Consider the following 15,919-nt stretch of genomic DNA (forward strand, 5'->3'; position numbering starts at 1 on the left):
TGTCCATGGAATTCTCCAGGCAAGAATACTGGAGTGGGTTGCCATTTCCTCCTCCAGGGTATCTTCCTGACCCAGGGATTGAACCTGTGTCTCTTAAATCTCCTGTGTTGCCAGGCGGGTTCTTTACCACTATCGCCACCTTGGAAGCCCCAGCTGGTAATATTAGAGGTGTCAAAAGGCATTAGGAACAGACAGTGAGCACTGATGGTGTCGTGTGAAATGAAATCACCAAGATGTCCATCTCGTTTTATAACTGATAATTAGAGAGTCCCTTCAGACATCCTCACCCGACACCAAGGAAACTCTTAGGGGAGGATTCATTTCTAAGCAGTTATGCATTCGTTTCTTTTGGTGATGATCAAATTTCTTTCCGAATCAGCTTATCTGCATACTTCTCTTGAAGGATGCACCTTAGAAAAGCAGGGCTTTGTTTTCGCCGCCTCTGTCTCCCTGCACCTTTCTGCTGATCTTTCACCTGTTTTCCTTTCTTCTTAATTTTTCTTATAATTTTATTTGTTTATTTATGGCTGTGCTGGGTCTTCATTCTGCGTGGGCTTTTCTCTAGTTGCAGCGAGCAGGGCTATCTCTAGTTTGAGCGCCCAGGCTTCTCATTATGGTGGCTTCTCTTGTTGGGGAGCACAGGCTCTCAGGTGCATGGGCTTCGGCAGTTGTGACAGAAGGACTCAGTGGTTGCGGCTCCTGGGCTCTAGGGCACAGGCTTAGTTTCTCTGCAGCATGTGGAATCTTCCCAGATCAGGGATGGAACCCATGTCTCCTGCATTGGCAGGCACATTCTTTACCACTGAGCCACCAGATATGTCCTCACTTCAGTTTTCTTATCTGTAAAATATGGGCAATGTGCTTATCTTGATGCCTGAGAAAGCTTTACCAGTGTCTTTCAATAGCTGCGATGTGAGTCCTACTAAGTTCATCTCATAAGCCTTATACCCTCCCAACAGGAGGGCTGTTAGTCCCAAGGAGGGAGCGCAAAAATGGATTCTTATCAGGGAGGAAGGATTTTTAAATCTTAGCTGTTATATGGTTTGCAAAATCTTTTACCCTGATGCTTCCTTTTGCTGGTTATGAAGAATCTGCATTTTATTTTTCTTCCTTCAGGAAATGATCATGAAACACAGGTTGAGAAATCCTGCCCTTGCTGATGGGCATGTTATTCAACCACAGCTAAAGTGAACTGGCTTCAAACCAAGAGGAGACAATGATCTGATTCTTACATTTTGGTTTTCAAAAAAATGGAAAATGGCTAATCTCCTCTAGTGTTCAAGCATGTACTTAGGGCTGTTAATTTCACATCAATTATACTGGCTTCAACCTTGTTTTCAGTGTTTGTGTTAAATGTGTCAGGATTTAAATCTTGGTTCATCCGAGTCACATTTCTGTGTATCCTAAAAATCAGTCTGTAAGCAAATGTTCCTTCTAAAACAGAACAAATCTTTTGCTTGCACCTGCAGCTTTTCCAAGGTGATAGTTCTAGGAGGGCAGAAACAAGACCCTGTACTTTTATTCCTTACGCTGATCATGCTTAACTCAGTGTCTGGTGATTGGCTCAACATGTTTGATTATTTAAAATGTTGGAGTAATAAAAGTACATTGATATTAGCTAGAGCTGGGACCAGAGTGAGGCACGTGAGGTGGCTAGGTGTAGATTTTAAGGATAAACTCGCACAACCTGTGTGTTTCTAGCCAAAGGCTCACCTTAGTCTTGACCCCAGTTGTAACACAAGTGGAATCCAATTTCCAGACCCTTCCCTTTGCAAAGTTGATTTACACAGGCAATTCTCTGGAAGTGATACGGTCACAGGAGCACAGGAACCAGGAATTTAAAACAACTATTTTAACACCCCTCCATTCCAGTTTTATGAGTACATTTCTTTCTACTTGCATGTGACTCACATTGACTCCAGAGCCCTAAATTTTCCACTTTTGTCTTCTAGATCACTACGGACCTGAGGCAGCGTTGCACAGACAACCACACAGGGACATCAGCCTCAGCCCCCATGGCTGCAGGCATCATCGCACTGGCCCTGGAAGCCAAGTAAGCCTTTACCTCCATTAGTCTCCACTGGTGACAGCCCCTCAGCTCAAGGACACTTTATCCCTTCGTTAGTATATAATCCCTAGCACAAGCCAGGATATAATCTTCACAATTCCACCTTTAAAACTTCAAAGAATAGGGCTTAACAAACTGTTCCCCTATATTAAGGGAAAAGGCAACTTTTGGGGTTATCTTCTTAAAAAATCAAACAGTGTAATTACTTTATTGTGGAGTCATAGTGTAAGCTTGCCAGTTGGCTGCAACACTCTTCTTGCCTTGTTGAGGTTTTTATTCTAGTCTGGGAATGTTCTGTGAGTCTCAGAACACTTAGGTCTGCCTACTTCTGGGCCCTTTCCCTGCAGGTCAGCAATGCAGCTCAGATTCCATGACAATAGAATCATCACAGACTCACTCTGGAGAATAACGTATGTCAAGGGTCATATGATGGGAGCCCAGGAAGAAAGGCAACCCGCTTACCATAAAGCCCTGTTTAATGTAGTCAAATCTGGTGTTTCAAAGACCCCTTTTAAAGGCCCCCCTCAGGTTATTTTAGGTTCTTGGATTAGATTTGTATGGTGGTAGTTTTCGTCTCTTCTTTCTCTAAGCACCAATAGTTTAGTTTGTCTTAACTCTTTGAAAACCCAGTAGAGATCGACACTTTCTTATCCTCAATTTCAAAAGCCAAAATGCCCCCCAAACTGACAGTTGTTTTTGCAGATCTGACACCAAAACTCATTTGATGGCAAAGCTTGCCCTAAACTAATTTGAGGCTATTTACAGTTTTTCTTTATTGTGAAAATTCATACATTTTCCTGCAGAAACGTTAATGTATTTGATTACGAGGTGCTGGCTTGGACCTCACTGGAAATTTTGTGTACTACATGCTAAGGACACCGTACCTGAAAAAATCTTGAATTCCAAACACCTCTGGTCCAAGAATTTTGTAGAAGGGATTGTGAACCTGCACACTGAGGCCATCGTACAAGAGGGTCATGACAAAAAAGAACTGAAGTAATGACGTTAAGTGTTTTTCCAAAAATAGCTTTGCACCACTGCCCTAGGGAGGACTGGAAAGATTCTTTCATCTAAATCTGATGTAGAACAATAGCAGGTGACAGGAAAAGAATATAAGAATCATGACGAGACTTGGGCATTAATAAGAACAGTACAGTTTCATTCTCAGTATGCAGATGACTTCCCAACATTTACAGCTGATTCTTTGTAAGGCAAACAGCCTCTGTAAGGCAGTTGGGCCTCAATGTAATGTGGATTCAGTCAATTGCTAAGTCATGTGTAATTCCTTGGACTGAGACAGGCAGAAGAACACAGACTCGGGGGATGGTGCTCTATTAGCACATTTGAGCTGCTGTGACAAAATACCATAAGCTGAGTAGTGTATGAACAACACTTATTTCTCATAGCTCGAGAAGCTGGAACAGCCAAGCTCAAGGTGCCAGCAGATGCAGTGTCTGGCATGGACCCACTTCCTATTTGGCCTTACGTGGTAGAAGGAGAGGGCAAGGGAGATCTCTGACATCTCTTATAAGTGCACTGGTCCCATTCTAGAGGGCTCCAACCTTGTCACCTGATCCCCTCCTAATCCTATCACGTTAGGTGTTAGGTGTCAACATAAAGCTTTTGAGGGGACACAGATATTCAGACCACAGCAGGTACCATATCTTTAGGTGGCCTCCTGCCCCTTAGCATTGACATTGAATGTTTGGGTTTTTTGGACAGTGTTAGCTAAGTGTTAAATCATCTCAACGTATTATATCTTTTAAAGTGCTTAAAGTTTAGCAAGGAACTGGCACTTATCCTGTTCTCACTTTATAACCTTTCTCTGGACTGTTGTGACAGCACATTAAGTGTATGTGTTTCTAATTTGGTGACTAAATTGGCTTTTGAAGAATATATCATCTTCATTCTGAAATCTGGGTTGTTTCTCTGGAATATTTTTCTGTCCACAAAATACTGAAAGAAAATCAGGAATTCTTCCTGCATCTCCCTGTTCCCCTTATACCCCCACCAAAAAGAGAGAAATAATCTCAAACGTGGCAACCAAGTACTATAACTATGGCTATACAACCACATGCTACTTAGTTACTTAAAATATTACTATAACACTAATATTTTCAGCAATAATTCCTTTAACCACTATTCAAGTTCAAATGAAAAATCCTTAATTTTATGCCTCAAAACAACACACTCAGTTGGATAAAGTTGCTTTGGGTCCAGGGAACACACTGGAAAGCTGCCTGTTTTCTTTTCCCTTGCATTTTGAGCAAATTTTGAGTATTTTTTTAAGATTGATCTTTGCCAAAACTGTGATAGGTGGAAGTTAAGTTCGTAAAATACAGCTTAGGTAGAAAATCCACTATATTTTAAGGTTTTTAATGGTCTAGTCCAATGATTTGGCCACGGTATATAGTAAACAACCTGATCATATGAGAAAGAATAAATCTTTCCATACATCTCCATCAGTTTGTTCTACAGGCCAATCTCTGCTTGTAAGTGAAGCTGAACGTTAGGGGAAAGAGGTCTGAGTACCTAAAGAGTGGGTCAAACATGGATAAACTAGCTTCAATAAGCAATAGGCCTCCCACAGGAGAAAAAGGATCTGAAGCTAAGAAATTGTAGTGAGGAATTCAGGTAACAGTGTACCATGATTGCAGTTCTAAAGCTAAGTTTAACCCTGGCAAGTGTACGTCACCCAATCACTCAGCCTCTACCACCAGTACTTCTTAGCAACACTTCAACACTGGTAATATTTTGAGATTCAGCCTTTACTATCACACGTTGAAGAGCCTGATAGTAGTTCCCCCTTATCCATGTTCCAAGACCCACAGTAGATGCCTTTAACTACGGATAGTACCAAGTCCTATAGTACTATGTTTTTCCCATAAGTACATACCTGTAACAAAGTTTAATTTATAGATTAGGCACAGTAAGAAGTGAACAACAATAAGTGAAAATAGAACAATTATAATAAAACACTGTACTAACAGTTATATGAGTGTGGTCTCTTTCAAAGTATCTTTTAGAACCGTAAAACTGTACTTACTTTTCTTGTGATGCTGTGAGATGATGAAATGCCTCCATGATGAGAGGAAGTGAAGTGAATGGCATAGACATTGTGATGTAGTGTTAGGTTACTGTTGCCCTTCTGATGGTGCATAAGAAGGAGGGTCATCCTTGGGTGATTTGGATCATCACGCCATGGTTGGGGATCCCAGGAGAGACGGAGCTGGACTGTATGAAATTTCATCACACTACTCAGAATGGTGTGCAATTTAAACTTATGAGTTGTTTCTGAAATTTTCCACTTAATATTTTTGGACCAGGCTTGATGGGTAATTGAAACCACAGAAAGAGAAAACAATGATTGGGGTGGGGAGGTGGACCACTATACTCCCTTATAAAAGGAGGGAAGAGAGAGACCCAGAGCTGGGCAGAATTCTGGCCCAGAACTCTGGCCAACACTTCGGATACACACCGCCTGCTCAGGTCTGATGAGTCCCTGAATGAGGCTGAGTGTTCTGGTGAAAAACTGCAGTCATTGACTGCCAGTCCCCATTCAGCTGCATGTCTTAGCTCTTCCTGTCCGACGAGGAGAAATGCGTCATCTCTCACAGTGTCACTAGTTTCGAGTAGTATTCACTTGGGGAAAACTCTCACCTCCCAGCTTCCTTACAGCCTGCTTCCTTTACATCCGCAAGTGCTTGCCTGCATCAGCAGATTTGCCTGGATCAGTAGGATTATGGCTCTTACTCTGGATGCTACTCCAACCATTGACCCCTTTGCCTTCTGAGTCTTCTTGTTGCCCTAAGGTTGGAGCTTTTCTGAAAAATATTCTTGGGAAATTAAGGGAAGAGAAAATAAATATAAGACATAGAGACAAATAAGTTAAAAGTGTTCTGATCTCTTATCTGAATGCAAAAAAAAAAGTTTGATCATTAACTCTGCTGTAATAGGACTTGTAGGCCATCCTTATCCTATAGGGTTTGTAAGAACATGTGTTGCAACAGTCTCCACTGTAACACACTGCTGGACACTGGTAAGAGTGCGCCATTCCCCAGACTGAAAGGATTCTCAGATCCTCCAAAAAGCTGCCTTCCTTCCTTTTTTGCTCTGAGTCTGATCCTCTTTAAGCTCTACAGCCACCTCTGACAGTCTGATCATAACTTTACCTCTCTAATTACTAGGCAACTTCCCCCTGTTCCCAAGGATGCTCCCTGGGTGAAAGAAGCTCTAAATATTTTCCCTTCTAAAAATTATGAGCAATTTCAGAAGAAGAGGAATCACTGGTATCTTAAAGGAGAGAAAACTGTTTCTGTGTTGGGGTACCCTCATCACATATGTATTGATTCAGAGACTTACAATATTTCTCTAATTTGGATTTTGTGCATTGGGGAGTAGTTTTCTGTTTTTGTTTTTTTCCGAGTGAATGGGGAATATGTAATCAGTGACTACAAATAAATTATCATTTGGGTCATCGCTACTTAAAACGATGTCTTTTTAAATAGTATAACTGAAAACATTTAAGTAAAATGTGTCCTGGAAGCAGGTTTCTTTATTTTTTATTGAAGTGTAGTTGATTTACAATTTTCTGTTAATTGCTGCTGTACAACAAAGTGGCTCAGTTTTATATATATATACATATGTATATACACACATTATTTTTGAAATATTATTTTCCATTATGGTTAATCATAGGATGCTGAACATAGTTCTCTGTGCTGTACAGTAGGACCTTGTTTATCCACTCCATGTACAATGATTTAGGTTGGCTAACCCCAACCTCCCACTCATGCCTCCCCCACACCCCTCCACCTTGGCGACCACTAGTCTTTTCTCTGACTGTTGAGTCTGTCTCTGTTTCATGGATAAGTTCCTTTGTGCCATGTTTTAGATTCCACGTGTAAGTGATATCATATGGTACTTGTCTTTCTCTTTCTGACTTGCTTCACTTAAGAATAATAATCTAGTTGTATCAATGTCACTGCAAATGACTTTATTTCATTCTTCTTTGTGGCTGAGTAGTATTTCATTGTGTATGTGTGTATACCACCTCTTCCTGATCCACTCATCTGTTAATGAATATTTAAGTTGTTTACATGTCTTAACTGTTGTGCATAGTGCTGCTCTGAACATAAAGGTATGTGTATCTTTTTGGTTTAGAGTTTTGTTTGGATATATGCCCAGGACTGAGATTGCTGGATCATATGGGCATTCTGTTTTTAGTTTTCTGAGGAACCTGGGAGCAGGTTTCTTAAATGAAGAAAGTAGTGAAACATGACTAATAGTTTCGAGTGAACAACCTAGAAAAACATCAGGTCACATTTGTAAGGTGCTTTGTATCTCAGTGCTAGTATATATTACCAGTATTCCAGACAAGTAGAAAGAAAAACTATGTTGCTAGCAAATGATGTTTTATATAAAATGGTTTATAAAATAGAGTTGAAATAACTGATATTCATAAAAACATAGTGTTCACAATCATAAACTCTGTTTTACTGAAAGTTTTCCTGCCTTGAGTCTGCAACTATTAGCAGAGGAAAGCCATTTTCGTAGAATGTTTTATATGTTAAATTATCAGCATTAGCTCAAGAAATTCAAAATATAAGTTCACCAAAGAAACCTTTTTGCCTTGAATTGCAAGTGGTCTCTCATTGGAAATTTGAATAATATGAACTTGGCAAACTAGAAATGTTGCACAGTGAATGGTAAATAAAAGGGACAGAGTTGGGTAGAAACATCTGAAATTATTTAGGACTGATACAAGGAATCTGCCATGAATTCTTGTTTTAAGTGACCTAAAGCCTTTTCCTCAGATTTCATATCTCAGGGACCAGAGGGAGAGTGCCCTTTGAGAACACATAATATATCTAGATCTAAATAAATAAATTGGGGTGGTACCTACTATTCTGTTCTACTCTGTATTCTATAATATGTTTTCCATTCTATACATATATCCAATATCTGCATGTATGTATTCTGTGTATACTAAAAATAGATCCAGTACATTGAATGTTAGCTCTCCTTGGTATCTGCTAATTCACTTCTTTCCTGTCTGACTTTTTGTGACCCTATGGATCATAGCTTGCCAGGCTCCTCTGTCCATGGGATTCTCCAGGCAAGAATACTGGAGTGGGTTGCTATGCCTTCCTCCAGAGGATCTTCGCAATCCAGGGTCTCTTATGTCTCCTGCATTGGCAGGCGGGTTCTTTACTACTAGAATCGCCTGGGAAGCTTGCTGCCCTTGGTATGCCACATATATGCATGCATACATACACACACATTCCTAGGTAGGCTCAGCTACTTTCTTTGTCTTATCTGTCTGTTCTCTCTTATTTAAATTGTCCTATGACCATTGGTTTACAGAATATACCATATAGATATATCTAGAACAAGATTGTAGAATGTATATAGGAAGAATATACTTCTCGATAACTTAGACAATTTCTATTCTTGTACAGAAGATGTTTTTGTATATATTAGCTTCCAACAAGGCTTAAATTCTTTGAGAGTAAAGATTGTGCCTTACAGTCTTTATTAATATATATGTAATCAATATCTATTGTATTTTAAAAATAATTTTTTAAAGCATCATGATAGGAGCTAAGTGAATTAGGCAGGGCATAATATAAATATTTGTAAAATATGCCATTTGTTTTCAGAGGATCTTTTAATCTCATTAGGGGTGCAAATGGACACTAACATTCATGTCTGAACAGTTTAAGAAAGTCATTGAAGTAGTTTTGGTGGAAGGGTGGTGGAGGGTGCAGGATTTGGATGAAAATCTATACCAGACTTGATCCAAATTGGAACCTTTGTGTCGTGACACCTTAAGTACAATGTTTTAAACAAGGTCAATTCTAAATAAACATTAAATATCCATGTATTTCAACCTTCTTGTTTTTTGTACAAAGGAAATGAAATTAACGGAATTGCTCAATTTCATATATTTTTACTTTTCAGTTTCTCTCCTTGATACTGCCTAGCAACTTCTCCCATGCACTGTTCCAGTTCATCCTACCCAGTTTATTTATGATTCTTTAGAACTGGGCTTAATCTGGGTAAAATAAAGACATGATGTTATGCCCTCTTTTAGCTTCTAAAAGAAGTTCCTTTAGCTTAGATCTTCGGTGAAAGGGATAATGTGAGACATAGAAAGATCTACACGCAAAGAATTAAAGACGTGTTGGGCCACAGGATGATTCACACCATATGCTGTTGGTTTCAAAATACTATCCCCAACATTCTTTTCTTAGGTAATTAAACCTACCATCTGCATGTCTTATGAGCCCCAAATGTCCATCTGTATAAATTGTATGCAGTTCCCATTTATCAGCCACTTCTTGTCTGTTTTACCTTTCACTGTAATCTCTCCCTTACTCGTGTATACTTCCAATGCAGGAAAAATATGGGCCACTGCCAAAAAAATTTGAAATGCAATTATTTTGAGAAGTTAATACATAAGACAATTGAAAGGGAGTCTGGAGTTTTTAACAAACAAGTTAAAGTAACTCATTGAGGGGTTCAAAGTTCTCAAACCAACCGTCTTGAAGGGAGACCACATAGGAAGTATGTGATGGGCATAAACATTTCTAAATATTGGAGTGAGCATCTTAGGCCTGATACCTTGTAAACTGTTCTTATCTTCTTTGTTTTGTTTTAATTAGAACCACATTTCAGGATAAAATGTTCCATTAACAATTCTCCCAAGGGCCACATTCAGCTATATGAAATGCTGCAGTGGGTGGAGAGCATGAATGCATTTGGTTATTGAGGTAAAATAACAGTGGATATACCAGTTCTTTCATTTTAGGAGGGTTTTATTTATTTCAACGAGAACTTAGCACATGCACAGATAGTGAGTATACAGGCCTGTATGCCCATGATCTGTGTAATTACAGGGTAAAGAAGGAGGTATTACACATGCCCTTCCTTTCACATACTCTTAATGTTTCTCATGTAGTGTTGTAGTTCTGGCGTAGAACTGAGCTGAGATTTCTGGCATGAATGGCTGGGCTATATTCTGCAACAAGGGGACAGAAAATGAAAACGTAGTCAAGGAGGAGGGCTGAAAAAAAGGGGTTTGTGAGGTAAAAACAGCACATATTTCCATATGAGGCTGAGCAGACAGAAAAGGGATGTACTGCCCTGGGTTGTTCCCTATAGTGAAATAATTGTAACCAGACCCACAGAGCAGTTACCACGGGCCTTCTGCCAGGACTGTGCTTGAAAATAGCTTTGTTATGTCTACACACACACAGACAATACACTGTCCTCTAGCACTTTTCAAGTTCAAATATTGTAGAGCCAATTTTCATTGAACTCAACTTTGTAGCTTAACTGATGGTCAGTGGTTTAAAACAATGGACCTTTCAAAGTTATCCTTTACTGCTAGAAAGGTCCTGGTCATTAGGCTTAGTCACCTTGTATTCTCTTGAGATTTAGCCAGTGTTTTCCATCTCCTTCCTAAGATAAGGAAACTAAAAAACTTGATGGATGATTGAGTTGCTCAGAGACTCAACTGAGAACAGAGAAGCTCTTAGGTTATTATTCACTGAAAGTATGTTGCTCTTAATACTGTAATAATAAAGATTATTTCTTATAATAAAGGTTATTTCTTAATAATAGTTCTCAGTCTTGTTGCAATCCCCAGAGTTTTTCACATATAGCTGATCAAATGTCATTTGCAAGTGTCATATATAAAAATGTCTCAAGTTCTAAATATTCAAATTCTGATTTAACATAAGCAGTAATGCTGAAAGATCGGGGGTGGGAAAGGTCTTTACAGTGTCCTCTGGGATTTGACTGATTTGATAGCACTGATACCATTATCTGTGATATGCGATCCTCTCCACCACCTTGACAGAAAACTGTCTGAAAGGACACTATATCTGAGAATTCTATAAGTAATGACACCACTCTGAAAAAATACACGTTAAGAAGTTTCTCCCAGTTTAAGTCCACACAAAAAAGAGGAGGTATAGAAGAAAGGAGTTCGGAAGGAAATTTCTCATTTTTCTTACCTCTGAAAGTTGTATAAAGGGACGATGGGTATTGGTAACTCTACACAAGGACATCACCAGATGGCTAACACCAAAAGCAGATTGATATGTTCTTTGCAGCCAAAGACAGAGAAGCTCTGTACAGTCAGCAAAAACAAGACCAGGAGCTGACTGTGGCTCAGACCATGAACTCCTTATTGCCAAATTCAGACTTAAATTGAAGAAAGTAGGGAAAACCACTAGACCATTCAGGTATGACCTAAATCAAATCCCTTATGATTATACAGTGGAAGTGAGAAATAGATATAAGGGACTAGATCTGATAGAGTGCCTGATGAACTATGGATGGAGTTTCATGACAGTGTACAGGAGACAGGGATCAAGATCATCCCCAAGAAAAAGAAATGCCAAAAAGCAAAATGGCTGTCTGAGAAGGCCTTATAAATAGCTGTGAAAAGAAGAGAAGTGAACAGTAAAGGAGAAAGGAAAGATATACCATTTGAATGCAGAGTTCCAAAGAATAGCAAGGAGAGATAAGAAAGCCTTCCTCAGCTATCAATGCAAAAAAATAAAGGAAAACAATAGAATGGGAAAGACTAGAGATCTCTTTAAGAAAATTAGAGATACCAGAGGAACTTTTCATGCAAAGATGGGCACAATAAAGGATAGAAATGATATGGACCTAAGAGAAGCAGAAGGTATTAAGAAGAGGTGGCAAGAATACACAGAACTGTTCAAAAATGATCTTCATGATCCAGATAATCATGATGGTGTGATCACTCACCTAGAGCCAGACATCCTGGAATGTGAAGTCAAGTGGGCCTTAGAAAGCATCACTATGAACAAAGCTAGTGGAGTGATGGAATTCCAGTGAGCTATTTCAAATCCTGAAAGATGATGCTGTGAAAGTGCTGCACTCAATATGCCAGCAAATCTGGAAAACTCAGCAGTGTCCACAGGACTGGAAAAGGTCAGTTTTCATTCCAATCCCAAAGAAAGGCAATGCCAAAGAATGCTCAAACTACCGCACAATTGCACTCATCTCAAATGCTAGTAAAGTAATGCTCAAAATTCTCCAAGCCAGGCTTCAGCAATACATGAACTGTGAACTTCCAGATGTTCAAGCTGGTTTTAGAAAAGGCAGAGGAACCAGAGATCAACTTGCCAACATCTGCTGGATCATGGAAAAAGCAAGAGAGTTCCAGAAAAACATCTATTTCTGCTTTATTGACTATGCCAAAGCCTTTGTCTGTGTGGATCACAATCAACTGTGGAAAATTCTGAAAGAGATGGGAATACCAGACCACCTGACCTGCCTCCTGAGATATCTGTATGCAGGTCAGGAAGCAACAGTTAGAACTGGATATGGAACAACAGACTGTTTCCAAATAGGAAAAGGAGTACATCAAGGCTGTATATTATCACCCTGCTTATTTAACTTATATGCAGACTATATCATGAGAAACACTGGGCTGGATGAAGCACAAGCTTCAAGATTGCAAGGAGAAATATCAATAACTTCAGATATGCAGATGACACCACGCTTATGGCAGAAAGTGAAGAACTAAACAGCCTCTTGATGAAAGTGAAAAAGGAGAGTGAAAAAGTTGGCTTAAAGCTCAACATTCAGAAAACTAAGAACATGTCATCCAGTCCCATCACTTCGTGGGAAATAGATGGGGAAACAGTAGAAACAGTGTCAGACTTTATTTTGTGGGGCTCCAAAATCACTGTAGATGGTGACTGCAGCCATGAAATTAAAAGACGCTTACTCCTTGGAAGGAAAGTTATGACCAACCTAGATAGCATATTCAAAAGCAGAGACATTACTTTGTCAACAAAGGTCCGTCTAGTCAAGGCTATGGTTTTTCCAGTAGTCATGTATGGATGTGAGAGTAGGACTATAGAGAAAGCTGAGCGCTGAGGAATTAATGCTTTTGAACTGTGGTGTTGGAGACTCTCAAGAGTCCCTTGGACTGCAAGGAGATCAGTCCTGGGTGTTCATTGGAAGGACTGATGTTGAAGCTGAAACTCCAACACTTTGGCCACCTGATTCGAAGAGCTGACTCATTTGAAAAGACCTTGATACTGGGAAGGATTGAAGGCGGGAGGAGAATGGGACGACAGAGGATGAGATGGTTGGATGGCATCACCAACTCAATGGACATGAGTCCGAGTAAACTCCGGCAGTTGGTGCTGGATAACTCCTGGCATGCTGCTGTCCGTGGGGTTGCAAAGAGTTGGACATGACTAAGCGGCTGAACTGAACTGAACATAGACCTTAGATGGAATCATTCATCCATTCATTCATTCAGCAAACATGTATTAATGGTCTGCTAGTTATCCGTTCCTATGCTAGGTGTTGTGAATTGATTGGTAGATTGACAGAGGTGGAACTTTCATCCTATTTGGTGAGGCAGTCTATTAAAAAAAAAAAAAAAAAGCAAATCATAAGCACTAAGAAAAACAGAGTAGGATAACAGAGAGTAGCAGGTATTTTTGCATACAGTGGTTAAGGACAGATCTCTGGGAGGAAGCAACATTGCAGCTGATTCCTAAAACAGGAGAAGAACCCTGTCTTGTAAAGAACTGGCCTGTGCATTTCAGGGAGAGGGAGGAGCCAGCTAGGAAGACCATGTGTTTAGAACAAGGTTTCTAGTTTTGAGTAGTAAGATCTATATGGCTAGTTTGAGGAGAGGGTTGGAAAAGTCCAGTTTACATATGGCATCATAGTAGGTAACCATGATAGAGATCTATGGAATCTTCTAAGGAGGCAGACTTACTTTGATTAAATTTTTTAAAGATCATTCCAGATTCTCCTCAGAGAAGTCCTAGTGTGGGAACAAGACAGGTAAACCATTTTGGAAGTTAGAGCCATAGTTCAGGAGAGGTTAGGATAGCCTGGTCTAGGTGATGGTAACGCAGACAGAGAGAAGTGGATAGATCTGCTGTACATTTTGCAGGTACAGCAAACAGGGAATTAGATCATGTGTTTGGGGAAAGGAAAAATTCAAGTCTGAGTTCTAGTTTCTCAGCTGAGCTCTTGGGTGGATTACATACCGTTTATTGAAATAAATACCCTTTATTCCTCAAATAGGATCCTGAGAATTAGAAGAAGCAGAAATGCCCAATGGAATAAAATACCTAGGTTTACAGGTCTTGTGACAAGACCTGTAGCAAATTTCTCCTGCAATTACTGACTGTGCTTTGGTGTATCAGCTCCCTCAAAGTTTATTAATTAATCCTCAGGAAATACTTCACTGAGACCATGATGGCTATAAATGTCTAAGAAAATTTACATTTTAAAAAAGAGAAAGAAAATAAAGAGAATAGATTAATTTATATTATAAATTGCTCATCTGCTGCCATATTCTTTAATATAAGTAGAGTCTTAATAACAAATTAATTTTTATGCATTTACACCATAAAATTGCTTAGCAAATCTACTGATGTATTATTGGGTTTATAAGAAGTATGTAAAATTCAGTATTTATATTTAGTCTCATGAGGGTTTGTGGATTATATTCATTGCCAGGAAATTTTTGTTCTTGATAGTGTCTATGGTAACACTCCAAATACTAGCAAATATAATTTAACTTGCTAGGAATAAAAGAAGCTGACTTTTTTCCAGGGTTCATTATAGTTTCACATCATAATCTGGTACTTAATAACTTTAATCACAGCATATTTCAGTACATTCTGCAAAATGACTTATTGTCATTATGGCTTCCTCAAATACCACTTTGTATTTGAAGTTTCTTAGCTCTATATTGAAACCCAGTTAAAATTCAAATCTATTTTTATACCAATTGTTCTTGGGCTGCATTTTGAATCAGTCTTGCCTATGCCCACATTGTCTTGACCTACAGTTTTTACTTCTCAGACATTTTGTGTCATTTTTTTCAGAAGAGCATACTTGTTCCTAGTGACACTAGCATCTAGTTTTTGTATTTAAGTGATAACTGCAGATGGTGACTGCAGCCATGAAATTAAAAGATGCTTACTCCTTGGAAGGAAAGTTATGACCAACCTAGACAGCATATTAAAAAGCAGAGACATTACTTTGTCAACAAAGGTCCGTCTAGTCAAGGCTATGGTTTTTCCAGTGGTCATGTATGGATGTGAGAGTCGGACTATAAAGAAATCTGAGCGCCGAAGAATTGATGCTTTTGAACTGTGGTGTTGGAGAAGACTCTTGAGAGTCCCTTGGACTGGAAGGAGATCCAACCAGTCCATCCTAAAGGAGATCAGCCCTGGGTGTTCACTGGAAGGACTGGTGTTGAAGCTGAAACTCCAGCACTTTGGCTACCTGATGCAGAGAGCTGACTCATTTGAAAAGACTCTGATGCTGGGAAAGATTGAGGGCAGGAGGAGAAGGGGACGACAGAGGATGAGATGGTTGGATGGCATCACCGACTCAATGGACATGGGTTTGGGTGGACTCCGGGAGTTGGTGATGGACAGGGAGGCCTGGCGTGCTGCAGTCCATGGGGTCGCAAAGAGTCAGACACAGTTGAGCGACTGAACTGAACTGGTTTCAGCAGACTTTCTCTCTTTGTAAAGAATTTTAGTTTTAATACATTTTGCCATCATCAATATGAGAGACAAATAAATAAGAGAAATACACATGACTGATTAAAAGGCATGTCATTTCACTAACATATAAGACTTATTCATCCTGACATCCACAAGTCATTTGTGCATTTGATATGTCAAAAGTTCAAAGCAACAAGTTTGTAGTGAAATAAACTATGATACCTGAAATAAAGCATGCAAGAAAACAGAAAGACATTTTGTTTTTGGAAGATTAGTTCCTTATCATCTTGGATTAAATTTTCATTTCTCTCTT

The 15,919-nt window shown here is 39.4% G+C and overlaps 1 protein-coding gene across 4 annotated transcripts in view; it reads left to right on the plus strand.

The window, feature by feature from the left end:
* Positions 1-15,919, plus strand: part of PCSK5 (proprotein convertase subtilisin/kexin type 5) — a 516,633-nt gene that overhangs the window by 230,563 nt on the left and 270,151 nt on the right. For all 4 annotated transcript variants that reach the window (XM_061425568.1, XM_061425565.1, XM_061425567.1 and 1 more), the window contains exon 9: positions 1,953-2,053. In XM_061425568.1, coding sequence (XP_061281552.1) covers positions 1,953-2,053 — 101 coding nt within the window. The remainder of the gene's footprint in view (positions 1-1,952; positions 2,054-15,919) is intronic.

This window comes from Bos javanicus, chromosome 8 (assembly GCF_032452875.1).
Source record: "Bos javanicus breed banteng chromosome 8, ARS-OSU_banteng_1.0, whole genome shotgun sequence".
Classification (NCBI taxonomy): domain Eukaryota; kingdom Metazoa; phylum Chordata; class Mammalia; order Artiodactyla; family Bovidae; genus Bos; species Bos javanicus.